This window comes from Aquarana catesbeiana, linkage group LG05 (genome assembly GCF_042186555.1).
Source record: "Aquarana catesbeiana isolate 2022-GZ linkage group LG05, ASM4218655v1, whole genome shotgun sequence".
Lineage (NCBI taxonomy): Eukaryota > Metazoa > Chordata > Amphibia > Anura > Ranidae > Aquarana > Aquarana catesbeiana.
In genome coordinates this window covers 356,242,873-356,258,516 of record NC_133328.1, presented here as the reverse complement: position 1 = coordinate 356,258,516, position 15,644 = coordinate 356,242,873, and the positions used below count along the sequence as shown (strand labels likewise).

The 15,644-nt window shown below is 42.5% G+C and overlaps 1 protein-coding gene across 3 annotated transcripts in view; it reads right to left on the bottom strand.

The window, feature by feature from the left end:
* Positions 1-15,644, bottom strand: part of LOC141144830 (cadherin-6-like) — a 599,167-nt gene that overhangs the window by 120,873 nt on the left and 462,650 nt on the right. For all 3 annotated transcript variants that reach the window (XM_073630891.1, XM_073630890.1, XM_073630889.1), the window contains one exon: positions 8,455-8,708. In XM_073630891.1, the coding sequence (XP_073486992.1) occupies positions 8,455-8,708 (254 nt within the window). The remainder of the gene's footprint in view (positions 1-8,454; positions 8,709-15,644) is intronic.

Genomic DNA, 15,644 nt, shown 5'->3' with positions numbered 1-15,644 from the left:
TAAAAACCTCTTTGCCATTCTGAAGTTTCCCTCCAACCACTTTGCATATTATTTTATATATACTGTGATTCTGTACTTGCTAAATATGCTGTAGAAATCTCCATCCATTGAGTCTGGCTGCAACCATTTTAAATGTGGGCAGCTGAAGCTGCTGCCTGTTCACTTTCTGGATTTACACAGATACACAGAGGCACACCTCCAGCTCTGCAGCTCTCATTGACCTTCTTATGACTCACCCCCTCCCTTCCTGGCAAACTCTCACAAGAGTGAGAGAGAGAGCTGTGCATGATGTCATAAGCATAGGCTTTTTACCAGTCAAGAAACAGGAAGTGGGCTGTATAAGGTATTTACTGGCAGAAAAAAAATGTTTTACTATCCAAAGTTAAAACAACAAGGATTTAATAGATGGAAAGATGAAAAAACTACTGAAGTTTCGCTTTAAATTGACAACTTTGTGTAAAAAAAATATTTTTCATTTTCTTTATGCATTTTTTTAAAACTTGTTGCAAAACAATGAAGTCTTCAAAGGACTCACCATGCTTCTTAGAAAATACCTCAGGGTGTTTGGCTTCCAAAATGTGGTCATTTTGTGGGTGTTTCCATTGTCCTGGTGCTGGTGCTCTAGAGCCTCCAATAATTTGATAGGTAATCAGGAAATTAGATGCATAATTTAAGCCCCTGGCCCTATGCCCTGAAAGTGCTCCTTGGATTTTGGGCCTCTATGTGGCTAGCCTGTGAAAAAGTCTCACGCATGTGGTATCCCCATACTCGGTAGGAGCAGTAGAATGTGTTTTGGGTTGTAATTCTAAGTATGCTTATGATGTTTGATAGCTATATCTTATTTACTGACAACTTTGTGTAAAAAAAAAATACACTTTAATTGTTTTCACTGCATTGTCCAAAGACTTGTGGCAAAATGTCAAAAGGCTCACTATGTCTTTCCGAAAAAAACTTTGAGTGTTTCCTTTTCCAAAATGGGGTAATTTTGTTGGTGTTTTCACTAGCTTAGTGCTCCAGGGCCTTTAAAAATGTGATAGATAATCAGGAAATTAGATCTGTAATTTAGGTGTAATATATGCTCCTTGAAAGCCTTTAAAGGGGCTCCTTGGATTTTTGGCCCCTTTATTCATCAAGGCTGTGAAAAGTCTCACACATGTTGCTTCTCCATACTTGGGAGGAGTAGCAGAATGTTTTTTGAGGTGTTATTATAAGCATGCTATTGCTGTGTGAGAAATAAAATTACAACTTTGTGAAAAAAATGTATTTCATTTCTTAATTTTCCAAAAAATTGTGACAAAAAATGACAACTTCAAAAAACTCAACAACACACCTCTTACTAAATACCTTGTACTGTCTACTTTCCAAAAAAAAGGGGTAATTTGGGGGGGGTATTTGTACTGTATTGGCATTTTAGGGCCCCAAGAAATTAGATATATGATATATATGAATAAAGATGTATTTGAAAAAGGTTATAACAGAAACAAAGAAAAAAACATGCAGTGACTAAATACCACCAAAAGAAAGCTATATCTATCTAAAAAAAAGATAAAAATTTAATTTGGGTACAGTGTTGCATGACTAAGTAATTGTCTTCCAAAGTGTTATAGCACTGAAAGCTGAAAAATGGCCTGGGCAGAAAAGAGGGGAAAGTGTATGGTCTTGGGGTGGTTAAACAATGGACGGTCAGATTTCTTACTCTGAATCAGGTGCCTGAGTTGCAAAGAGGTTGTAATTACACTCTTTTTTGGTGTACATTACTTTACATTGCCTCTGCAATTGACACCACATTATTCTGGACAATTTTTCTTTCTATGATCTCTTTCCCTTATCCCCTTTTCTTATACATGTACTTACTTTCTCCATACACATTCTTCTATATTTCTTTTTCTCTTTCTTACGTTATTTTTCTTTCTTCTATTTCCACTAGGAGCTTATGTTTGGCATTTCTTCTAACCAGTTATTATTACAACACTCCCTATGATGTGGGACTGCATTGAATGTTTTCAGATTTAATGTTTTGGAACATCTTTCATTGTTGTACTGGCATTTAGATCTTGTTCATTTTAATCTCTGTGTTCCTTTCTCCAGAATCATACTGCATTGACATTGATGGTATTCACAGTAAAGCTTTCCTTCTTGAAAATATCAATAATAACTATATTTAACTTTAAATAAGATGTTTTAGACTGTTGAGTGTTGGGCTGGAAAGAGTATGACCACCATCACTAGTAGTCTATACAGTATTCTTGACTCAAAAAGCTTTTCTTGGACACCGAGCCAGGCCAAATATGCATGCAAGTACACTTTTGCGCATTTGATGTTTTTCTTTTTTTTTAATGAAACTTGGAGTTTGTGATAGATAAATATAATAGAATACAAAATCTGACCTCATGTTACCAATTCACTAATTTCCAATGATAAAGAGCACAAAAAGATATCAAGCTAAAGTAAGCACTGCTGTTAGTTTACCAATTTTAAATACAAATTAAAATAAATGATTCTTAAGAACTTAGAGTTCAAATTCTGGACGTAGAGTAAGCCAAGTAGCCATGGAAGCTTTCAATCGACCTTTACTCACAATCATTTGCCACCCACTGTTTTTTTTCTTAACCAAATGATCAAAACTATATAACTGGGTCAAAAGCGTCACAATGCCAGCTAAAAGAGATTTGTAAGTAGGGATGAGCCCGATGTTCGCGTCGAACGTATGTTCAAAGCGAACATCGGGTGTTCGCCTGCTCGCCGAATAGTGAACAATTTGGGGTGTTCGTGGCAAATTCGAAAGCCGCGGAACACCCTTTAAAAGTCTATGGGAGAAATCAAAAGTGCTAATTTTAAAGGCTTATATGCATGGTATTGTCATAAAAAGTTTTGGGGACCCGGGCTCTGCCCCAGGGGACATGTATCAATGCAAAAAAAAGTTTTAAAAATAGCCATTTTTTTGGTAGCAGTGATTTTAATAATGCTTAAAGTGAAACAATAAAAGTTAAATATTCCTTTAAATTTCGTAGCTGGGGGGTGTCTATAGTATGCCTGTAAAGTGGCGCGTGTTTCCCATGTTTAGAACAGTCCGAGAACAAATTACATTTCTAAAGGAAAAAAGTCATTTAAAACTACTCACGGCTATAATGAATTGTCGGGTCCGGCAATACAGATAAAAGAAGTCATTAAAAAAAACGGAATGGGATCCCCCAGTCCATTACCAGTCCCTTTTGGTCTGGTATGAATATTATGGGGAACCCCGAACTAAAATTAAAAAAAAAAAAAAAATTGCGTGGTGGTCCCCCCAAATTCCATATTAGGCCCTTCAGGTCTAGTATGGGTATTAAGGGGAACCCTGTGCTAAAATAAAAAAAAAATGGCGTGAGGGTCACTCCAAAATTCATACCAGACCCTTATCCGAGCACGCAACCTGGCAGGAAAAGAGGGGGGATGAGAGAGCGCCCCCCCTACTGAACCGTACCAGGCCACATGCCCTCAACATGGGGAGGGTGCTTTGGGGTAGCCCCCCAAAGCACCTTGTCCCCATGTTGATGGGGACATGGGCGTCATCCCCACAACCCTTGCCCAGTGGTTGTGGGGTCTGCGGGCGGGGGGCTTTTCAGAATCTGGAAGTCCCCTTTAACAAGGGGACCCCCCTGTGTGAAATGGTAACGGGGTACAAATGTATCCCTACCATTTCACAAAAAAGTGTCAAAATGGTAAAAATGACAAGACACGGCTTGGGACAAGTTTTAAATGACTTTTTTTCCTTTAGAAATGTCATTTTGCTCTCGGACTGTTCTAAACACGGGAAACATGTGCCACTTTACAGGCATACTATAGACACTCCCAGGTACAAAAGGAATATTTCACTTTTATTGTTTCACTTTAAGCATTATTAAAATCACTGCTCCCGAAAAAAACGCCCATTTTAGAACTTTTTTTTGCATTGATAAATGTCCCCTGAGGAGGGACCCAGGTCCCCAAACACTTTTTATGACAATAACTTGCATATAAGCCTTTAAAATGAGCACTTTTGATTATTCATGTTTATGTCCCATAGACTTTAACGGTGTTCGCGTGTTCGAACAAAGTTTTTGCCTGTTCACCTGTTCTGCTGCGAACCGAACCGAGGGGTGTTCGGCTCAACCCTATTTGTAAGTCATTTTGCATCCCAATTTTAATCACTTGACCAATTGAGACCAGGAAATAGTAGAAACTGTGGGTAACGGATTGCTATGGACTAAAGCAATTTTCCAAAATGGCCAAAAAAGTTGCTAAGTGTTTAAAAGTCAGCGTGAGTTCAAAGATTATATCAGCTTTTTGCTCTTGTATCTGCATATTGTATATAATTATTTACATAAGTAAAGGGAATATATAGTGGTTTCTTTGCTCATTGTGAGACTAAAAATACAATTAGAAAAACATTATTTTTACCCTGGTAATAATGAAATATTGTGTATTTATATTATGTAGTCAACTATACTACCAGTATGTAGAACTCCAATCTTTTTCTCACATCATTAGCATGAGTCAGCTATGCTTTAAGAATCCCACTGTTTACAGAACATGATGAGTCTTAAGGGAGGAGCCTTGAACTGTACATCATAACACCTGTGCACACTTGCATAATCAGCAAGTGGTGGTAATTCACCATTAAAACATAGACCAAGGTTGAGGCTTCATCCTTGCCAAGTCTCTACAAAGCCCCAATCATGGAGTTCCTATCCTGGAGAAAACTGTGAAACCAGTTTTCCACTCAGAACAGACTTCCCAGAGCCCCTCAGCCACGCGAACACTGTTAAAGTCTATGGGACACGAACATGAAAAATCAAAAAGCGCTCATTTTAAAGGCTTATATGCATATTATTGCCATAAAAAGTGTTTGGGGACCCAGGTCCAGCCCCAGGGGACATGTATCAATGCAAAAAAAAGTGTTAAAAACGGACGTTTTTTCGGGAGCAGTGATTTTAAAAATGCTTAAAGTGAAACAATAAAAATGAAATATTCCTTTAAATATTGTGCCTGGGGGGTGTCTATAGTATGCCTGTAAAGTGGCACAGTTTTCCCATGTTTAGAACAGTACCACAGCAAAATGAAATTTCTAAAGGAAAAAAAAAATTTTAAACTGATCACGGCTGTAATGAATTGTTGGGTCTCGGCAATATAGATAAAACTCATTGAAAAAAACGGTATGGGTTCCCCCCAGTCCATTACCAGGCCCTTTGGGTTTGGTATGAATATTAAGGGGAACCCCGAACCAAAATAAAAAAAATGGCGTAGGGGTCCCCCCAAAATCCGGATTTTAAGGAGAACCCTGCGCCAAAATTAAAAAAAATGGCGTGGGGTCCCCCAAAATCCATACCAGACCTTTATCTGAGCACGCAACCTGGCAAGCCGCAGGAAAAGAGGGGGGAAGAGAGAGCGCCCCCCTCCTGAACCGTACCAGGCTACATGCCCTCCACTTGGGTTGGGTGCTTTGGAGTCACCCCCAAAGCACCTTGTCCCCATGTTGATGGGGACAAGGGCCACATCCCCACAACCCTTTCCCGGTGGTTGTGGGGGTCTGCGGGCGGGGGGCGTATCGGAATCTGGAAGCCCCCTTTAACAAGGGGACCCCCAGATCCCAGCCCACCTATGTAAATGGGTAGGGGTACATTGTACCCCTACCAATTCACAAAAAAAGTGTCAAAAATAGTAAAAATGACAAGAGACACTTTGGTACAAGTCCTTTATTAAAAAATAAAAATGTCCCGCGATGTAAATCCATCTAACGCTGCCCCGATGAGCCAAAAAAAGAAAAAAAAATACTTCTCCAAAGCACCCCCCCATGTTGAGGGCATAATGGCCTAGTATGGTTCAGGAGGGGAGGCGCTCTTTCCCCATCTTTTCATGCGGCCTGCCAGGTTGCGTACTCGGATAAGGGTCTGGTATGGATTTTAGGGGGACCCCTACCCCATTTAAAAAAAAAAATTGGCGCAGGGTTCCCCTTAATATCCATACCAGACCTGAAGGGTCTGGTATGGATTTTGGGGGGACCCCTACACTATTTTTTTTAAAAGATTTGGTTCGGGGTTCCCCTTAATATTCATACCAGACCCAAAGGGTCTGGTAATGGACTGAACTGCCATTTTTTTCAATGAATTTTATCTATATTGCCGAGACCCGACAATTCATTACAGTTGCGATCAGTTTTAAATTACTTTTCTTCCTTTCGAAATGTCATTTTTCCTGTGGTCTGTTCTAAACACAGGAAAAATGGGCCACTTTACAGGCATACTATAGACACCCCCACGCACGATATTTAAAGGAATATTTCATTTTTATTGTTTCATTTTAAGCATTATTAAAATCACTGCTCCCGAAAATTGATACATGTCCCCTGGGGCAGGACCCAGGTCCCCAAACACTTTTTATGGCAATAACTTGCATATAAGCCTTTAAAATGAGCACTTTTGGTTTTTCATGTTAGTGTCCCATAGACTTTAACGGTGTTCCGCGGCTTTCGAATTTGCCACGAACACTGCATAATGTTCGCCTTTCGGCGAACACCCGATGTTTGAGTCGAACTTAAGTTTGACACGAAAATCGGGCTCATCCCTAGTGAGAATCCTGGCCGGCATCGGATTCTTCTAACAATCTAACAAGGTGCAGCGTAAATATTTAGAAATAAACCAACTAAAATAAAATTAACCCAAAATGTTATACTCTCCCTTTAACAGGATCAGAGAACTCCCCAAAGCAAATGTTTCCAACTTTGTCACATAGGACAAAAAAGATTATTTTCTGATCCCCAAAATTGCTTGTCTATTTTTCTTGGATCAAAATATGACTGTATTAGCCTTTATTAAAGAGGGCAACAGTTAATTTATAATGATATTTCAATAAAGGGGATCATTTATAAAGATAAGGAGATTTATACAAAACTACACCATATTACCAAAAGTATTGGGACACCTGACTTTACAAGCACATGAACTTTAATAGCATGCCAGTCTTAGTTTGTAGGGTTCGATATTGAGTTGACCCACCTATTGCAGCTATAACAGCTTCAACTCTTCTGGGAAGGCTGTCCACAAGGTTTAGGAGTGTGTCTATTGGGTTGAGGTCAGGATTTTTTGCAGGCCAGTAAAGTTCCTTCACCCCAAACTCACTCATCCATGTCTTTATAGACCTTGCTTTGGGCACTGGTCCAAATCATTTTTTGGAGTGGGGGATTATTGTGTGGGGCTGTTACTTAGGGGTTGGGCTTGGCCCCTTATTTCCTGTTAAGGCGAACTCTTAATGTGTCAGCATACCAGGACATTTTGGACAATTTTATGCTAACAACTTTGTGGGAACAGTTTGAGGCTGGCCCCTTCCTGTTCCAACATGACTGTGCACCAGTGCACAATACAATAAAGACATGGATGGGCGAGTTTGGGGTGGAGGAACTTGACTGGCCTGCGCAGAGGCTTGACCTCATCCCGATAGAACACCTTTGGGATGAATTAGAGCAGAGACTGCAAGCCAGGCCTTCTTGTCCAACATCAGTGCCTGACCTGACAAATGTGCTTCTGGAAGAATGGTCAAACATTCCCATAGACACACTCATAAACCTTGTGGACAGCCTTCCCAGAAGAGTTGAAGCTGTTACAGCTGGAAAGGGTGGGCCAACTCAATATTGAACCCTACAGACGAAGACTGGGATGCCAAAAAGTTCATGTGCAGGTGTCCCAATACTTTTGGTCCCAATGCTTCTGGTAATATAGTGTATGTACTTGTATTGACTACTAAGATTTTTTCTTTTAGTAATTCCAATACAAAATCTGATTGGGTGCTAAGAAATCACTGTATCAGTGCAATCTTTAAAGTTTATTGCTAAATAAGTCTGTATGACTTCACCTGTTTATACTTGTTTATTAAAACACAACTGATTTTCTCCCCATAGAATAGAATTCAGCCTCCTATGGTGAGTGGTACAACCAATGACACAGTGATAGTGGCTGACATCAGTGGTAATTTTTTATAATGCAACGAGAGCTGCATTTTTATCTGGGCAACTTAGAACTGAAAAATGATGGAGGGGGAGGGATGCAACCACCTTTTAATCTCATAGCCTTATCACAAAACGTAGTACATTCTGTTCTAGGCATTAATAAAACAAAAAGTTTAAAGATATGGCTTTTAGTTGGCTTTTAGTCAATTCATCTTGTATTTTTCACCTTTCTATCTCCAGTGCAGAATGAGCTATGTTAAAAAAGACTTATACCATCATATATTTGCTGCTCACATGGGTTTGAACTTATAAAACAATGTAAAAATACAGAACTCCATAAAATCCATTTGCATGAATGACACATCAAGCTAAAAGGTTAAACTAAAACATCCTTTGATAATTCTAGTCTCATCATCTACAAAGCTTTTAACAATACAATATTTTGCAGCTTTGATCATTACAAGGAAATAGATGTGCATTTTTCTAATGCTTACTTCACAGGGCTTCTGGCAGCATCTGGATCTTGGGCTGTGACTGTTCCTATAGGAGTGTTAATTTTGGCATCTTCCATGACTTCAAGTACATAGGCTGATTTGGTGAACACTGGTGGCTCATCCACATCCTCCACCAAAATTCTGACAGTAGCATCATCCTTGAAGGGTCCCATGTAGTGAAACCTGGAGTCTTCATATGTATTGACAGCTTCTACTTTCAAAGTGTACATCCTTGTTTTCTCAAAGTCCAGTGCCTGCAAATAAAAATATAATATAACCTCAGGAACTAAAAGAATTTAGGTATAATGTATCACATGTCAGGAAACAAATCTAAACTACACAATCACAGGCTTAATCATTTTATTACAGTGCAAGAAGCAATAATATGCAACTTTACCTTTTCTTTTCTTAATTTCGTTTTGGGACATTGTATTAAAATGTCTGTGAGGTGGCCTGGTTTTCTCAATATTTGAAAATGGCAGCATCAGCAGATCTCATTTATTGGATCTGCCTCAGTACTTTGCAGAAGTATGTATAATGCGATCTGAAGAAAGAAGTGCCTGACACATATAACTGGGCTCATTTAAAAAGGCAGCGCAAAGAACGATATCTATATTCACAGTGAAGGAGACTATAGTAACCAAACAAATTTAAGTATACTTGATACAACTGAGGGAAAGAAGCACATCTAATTAGTTGACACAGGTTACTTTGCATCACCGTATTAAATAAGCAGAGCGATTGTATGAGATAACATATCTTTACAGAAATATTGAGCTTTTTTTCTTAACCACTTCAGTCCCGGAGGAATTTACCCCCTTCCTGAGCAGAGCACTTTTTGCGATTCGGCACCATGTCGCTTTAACTGACAATTGCGTGGTCGTGCAGTGTTGTACCCAAACAAAATTAATGTCCTTTTTTTCCCACAAATATAGCTTTCTTTTGGTGGTATTTGATCGCCTCTGCGGTTTTTATTTTGTGCACTCTAAACAAAAACAGAGCGACAATTTTGAAAAAAAACGCATTATTTTTTACTATATAGAAATGGGGGATGAGGGTGGGAAAATTGAACAGTAGCTAAAGCTGACCATGATTCTAATCCCAGACTCAAAAAAGTGATGGACTATCTCGGTACTAATAACAGATAAGATAAATAATATATAAAAAACAATTGATTACATAAAAATGACATACAGGATATATTTAAAACAACAATAAAGAAGAAATTGTATTTCAGATAGCAAATACCCAGGGAACTCCCGGCAAGTATCTGCTGTTGAAGCAATTCTCAAAATTGGTTTGGTTCTTTAATAGTTTCGCGGGTGACCGCTTCTTCAGGAGAACTAATCTATAAAATAAATGATGAAATAAGGCACAATTCGAATACAACATATTCAGGATTGCACACAGTAAGGTTCAGCAGGATATACACAATAATAATAAAATGATAATCATCAAATTGCCCACCAGGCTGCAGCACGGCCTATGCGTAACCACCAGCCCGAACTAGGAATTCCCCCCGTGGCGGACAAGGGGGATGACTGCAGGTATGAGTCTGAGTAAAAAAGTTATAGTTAATTAAATAAAGATCATGTATCAGTGTAATTAAAAGGGTCACAAACCACTCATTGCAGGAAAGGTAAAACGGTGGTGGATGGGAAAAAAGTGGTTGAGTGAAGAACTCACCCCCTTTTTCCCCTCCTTTTCTTCTTCCCTTTCCTCCCCCCTACTTTTTTCCATCCCCCTTTTCTTCATATCACTTCTTTTCATTCAACTTCTTCACTCAACTGCTTTTTTTCCTGATCAATGCTATAAAATTGCATTGATTACTGTAAAAATGTCACTGGCAGTAAAGGGGTTAACACTAGGGGGCGCTCGAGGGGTTAACTGTGTTCCCTGGGAGGTGATTCTAACTGAAGGGGGAGGGGGCTGACTGGAGGAAGTGACGGATCGTGGTTCCTAGCTAATAGGAACACACGATCTGTCACTCCTGTCAGAACAGAACAGGGAAGTGTGTGTTTACACACACTCGTCCCTGTGCTGTCTCTCCTCTTCACGATCGATCGTGGCCGGCAGTCATCGTGACCGTCGGCCACGAGCACCGGCATCCCTACCCTGCGAGCCGACGTATAGCTACAACGGCTCGCACAGGGGAGCCAACTTGCGCAGTATAACTGCGGCGGCTGGTCAGGAAGCTGTTAAAGTGTGGTAGTAGGCACCTTTCACATGGAGCTCAGTCCTCTCCGATCAGCAGGGGATCCATGTGCAGATTCTTGCTGAATCAGAGATTAAGAGTAAAATGTCAGTGTTTTGACATCCATTCCCTTGGTCTATGCTCGGTGGACACAGGCAGACCCGTGACAGCTCTATGGGCAGCCTGATCAAAATGGACTAGCTCTTAACCGTCATGTCCTTTTCGGGTTTTTTTTTTTTCCGTACCTGGGCAACCCAGAGGTAGGTGGCTGTAAAGGGATACAAGTCCATTTATATCTGCCTGTCCATAGGGCTGTATGGACTTTCCCACCAGGTCTGCCTGAAAGATGATGTAGTGGCAGAATTTGTTTTTTTACATGTAATCTAATCAATAGATGTCAGCCATTGTACTTTGCTCTGCAATATTTTGTTTGCCTTACTGAATAAACTGAAAGTCTGAGGACTGAATGTTTAACTAGATCTTGTAGCTTTGAGAATTATTTTTTAGTAACATTATATCTAAAATCATAAATACCATGCTTTAGTTAAAGAGGAGGAGATTATGTATGTCATTTTTAAGCATACAGATGTTTGTTTGTCTAATAACAAGATGATCCAGATTTTACAGCAAATAAACACATTGTATATTTAATTTGCTTTATTTTACTGAACTAGGAAACCTACTAGCTGAACCAGCCACTTAGAGTTTTCTAAGTATAGTCTCACAACTGCTTTCTGATGAGTTTTATAAATTGTCATTTTCTGCTGTTTACTGATGCTTGGAATTGTTAGATAGATAGATAGATAGATAGATAGATAGATAGATAGATAGATAGATAGATAGATAGATAGATAGATAGATAGATATAATTTTATAGGGGGGCTCCCATATAAAAGAAAGAATAAAACAGCATGTGGACCCCCCCCCCAGTTTTCATGGACACTATATTTTGTCAATGTTACAGGGGATACCTACCCCTTCGCTAAGGTTTGGTATGCCCTTAATAAGGAAAGGGTACCTTGCCAGAGGAGAACCTGCTTTGCAAAGCACCCAGCCCCCATGTTTATGTGGAAAACAGCCTCTTTCTCACTTTCCTGGCCTGGGGCATTAGGAGTTGGCAGGGGGCATAGGGACTTGTTGATTGTTAATGACGTTGATCTATACTACGGGCAACATGAGTGAAGGAAAGATTTACATTGTAGGTCTTTTTTTTCAATAAAGAGCTTAAAATATGTGGTATGTTTAATAACTTTTTTTGGTGAATGAGTAACCAGGGGTACTGTGTACCCCTTACCCAACACTATTTTATTAAATTTTTTAGGATTCCCCTTTAATTCCATACCACACCCTCACAGAACACTAGGTCTTGTGTGCTCTCTTTTTAAAGGACAAAGTTCACCTTTTGTAACATGTTACATCCATATTCAGGGTGTAACATGAAACATGTTAGGAACAGACCGGCCCCTGCTCCCCCACTCCCCCGCTCTGACATTTAGTGGGGAACTTCTCCCCCTGATAGCTGTTACAATTTTAAAAAAACAGTCCTCATTGAATGAAAAACTCCAAGTTTTCCTGTCAAAACTTCCCTTGGAATCTGAACTTGCAGAGCACAGCAAAGAGGTAGGAGCAATATATTCTATTGAGTGTCTTCTCTGTATCCAAAGATAGAAGCAGACAAGACATTTGAGTTCTCTCTCCATAATAATCATGTTAATTAGGTGCATGGTGGCATCTGACGCCTACCTTTTGTAAAACCTGACTGGTCTTTGTGTATCAGAGTTGGTAGTATATTTACCAATCTGTTGGCCAGTAGTTTGGCGTAGTATCGTTTTACTGCATTTTGACAGCCACTCTTGTAATGTAATATGTAGAAATTCCAGGTTGTCAGTTTAATATCTGGTAACTACCAGTTATAGCGGTGGTGAGAGCGATGTAAGGGGAAGAGGAGCTGGACATAGATATGTTTTAGAAACTTTGTTGGAGTTGTTTAGGATATTGCCCACATTTCAAAGTCATATTAAAGAACGAAGAGTCCCGGATAGCTAGGGCTATCATGCAACATCGCTGGATCGAGATGGGGCTCAGGTAAGTATTAGGGGGGGTGAGGAGGGTTGCTGCACACAGAAGGTTTTTTATCTTAATGCATAGAATGCATTATGCCGCGTACACACGAGCGGACTTTCTATCCTACTTGGTCCGGCACACTTTCCGACGGACTTTGTCCGCCAGGTGCGCCGGACTTTAAAACGAACGGACTTGCCCACACACGCCGGGATTTTCCGGCGGGCTAAGTCCGCCCGTCTTTCCGACGGACTTTCGCCGGAGTTCCGGCGGACTTTCAGAATGAACGGACTTGCCCACACACGGACAAGTCCGTTCATTTTGAACGTGACTCAGGTGCGACGGGACTAGAAAAGGATGTCAATCTTGCCGCTTTTATCGGCTAGATTGACACCTTGCGAGCCCCGTCGCGGGGCATACCAGGCCCTTAGGTCTGGTATGGATTATAAAGGGGAACCCCGCTACGCCGAAAAAACGGCGTGGGGTCCCCCCTAAAATCCATACCAGACCCCGATCCGAGCACGCAGCCTGGCCGGTCAGGAAAGGGGGTGGGGACGAGCGAGCGCCCCCCCCCTCCTGAACCGTACCAGGCCGCATGCCCTCAACATGGGGGGTGGGTGCTTTGGGGGAGGGGGGCGCCCTGCGCCCCCCCCCCCCAAAGCACCTTGTCCCCATGTTGATGAGGACAAGGGCCTCTTCCCGACAACCCTGGCCGTTGGTTGTCGGGGTCTGCGGGCGGGGGCTTATCGGAATCTGGGAGCCCCCTTTAATAAGGGGGCCCCCAGATCCCGGCCCCCCACCCTATGTAAATGAGTATGGGGTACATGGTACCCCTACCCATTTACCTAGGAAAAAAGTGTAAGTAATAAAACACACCACACAGGTTTTTAAAATATTTTATTAAACAGCTCCGGGGGGGGGTCTTCTTCCGGCTTCGGGGGTCCCTCCGCTTCATCTTCTCCCGGCGTCCGGTTGGTTCTTCTCCGCTCTCCGGCCTCTTCTCCCGGTGTCGCAGGTCTTCGGCCGGCCCCTCCGCTCTCTTCATGTAGCTCTATTGCGAGCGGAGGTCCGGACTTCTGGGCTTCTTGGCTTCTTGGCTTCTCTTCTCTTCTCTTCCCCCAGATGTTGACACGACGCTCTCTCCGGCTGGACTGGTCTCTGAGGGCTGCGTTGTGACTTATATAGGCGGAGACCCCGCCCCCATATGATGTCACAGTCCCTGGGCATGCTGGGACTGTGACGTTTTAGGGGGCGTGGTCGACCACGCCCCCCTAAAACGTCACAGTCCCAGCATGCCCAGGGACTGTGACATCATATGGGGGCGGGGTCTCCGCCTATATAAGTCACAACGCAGCCCTCAGAGACCAGTCCAGCCGGAGAGAGCGTCGTGTCAACATCTGGGGGAAGAGAAGAGAAGAGAAGCCAAGAAGCCAAGAAGCCCAGAAGTCCGGACCTCCGCTCGCAATAGAGCTACATGAAGAGAGCGGAGGGGCCGGCCGAAGACCTGCGACACCGGGAGAAGAGGCCGGAGAGCGGAGAAGAACCAACCGGACGCCGGGAGAAGATGAAGCGGAGGGACCCCCGAAGCCGGAAGAAGACCCCCCCCCCGGAGCTGTTTAATAAAATATTTTAAAAACCTGTGTGGTGTGTTTTATTACTTACACTTTTTTCCTAGGTAAATGGGTAGGGGTACCATGTACCCCATACTCATTTACATAGGGTGGGGGGCCGGGATCTGGGGGCCCCCTTATTAAAGGGGGCTCCCAGATTCCGATAAGCCCCCGCCCGCAGACCCCGACAACCAACGGCCAGGGTTGTCGGGAAGAGGCCCTTGTCCTCATCAACATGGGGACAAGGTGCTTTGGGGGGGGGGGGCGCAGGGCGCCCCCCTCCCCCAAAGCACCCACCCCCCATGTTGAGGGCATGCGGCCTGGTACGGTTCAGGAGGGGGGGGGGCGCTCGCTCGTCCCCACCCCCTTTCCTGACCGGCCAGGCTGCGTGCTCGGATCGGGGTCTGGTATGGATTTTAGGGGGGACCCCACGCCGTTTTTTCGGCGTAGCGGGGTTCCCCTTTATAATCCATACCAGACCTAAGGGCCTGGTATGCCCCGCGCTCGCCGCAATAGGAAGATTTGTTTTTCCTATTGCAGCGAGCGCGAGATGCAATACCATCCCCTCGTGTCGTATTTGGTCTGTCGGACCAGCCTACACACGAGCGGGCTTTCCGTCGGACCAGTACACACACGAGCGGACTTTCCGCCCGAAACTGAGTCCGACGGAAAGATTTCAAACATGTTTAAAATCTAGGTCCGGCGGGCTTTTGGGAAGAAGTCCGCCGGAAAAGTCCGCCGCCGCCCACACACGGGCGGATTGTCCGGCACACTCTGGTCCGCCGGACCAAGTATGCCGGAAAGTCCGACCGTGTGTACGCGGCATTAGGATAAAAAAACCTTCTGCCTTTAGAACCACTTTAAGTTTGTTTGTCCATGTCATTAACAATTGCCAATTTGTTTTCATCTTTTTTCACCCATTCTTTCCCATTCTGTCATTTCAGTGATGCTTAATCCCTACATCCTCTTTGCAGTCACTTCTTATCTACATGCATGCACTCCATTGATGACTGCATTTCTTAGGGTGATTTTCCTAACTGTTGACAATAGTGGGCTATCCCTGCATATTATGAGTTGGAATGACTACTTATAGTTTGTCCCCACAAGGGGCAGATGTGGCATGGATACAATGCAGAACACAGTTAAAAGACACCTGTCACCTTATGACATGAAGAGCTTGAACAAGTACTTTCAAGCCAAAGTCATTAGGTATTATTTAATTACATTTTTTATTCTTTGTATTATGCTTTATAAGTAAATACAAAATAAAACAGTAATCAAGACAAAAAACAAAAGGGCCACAACGCATATATACTGCGGCAGGG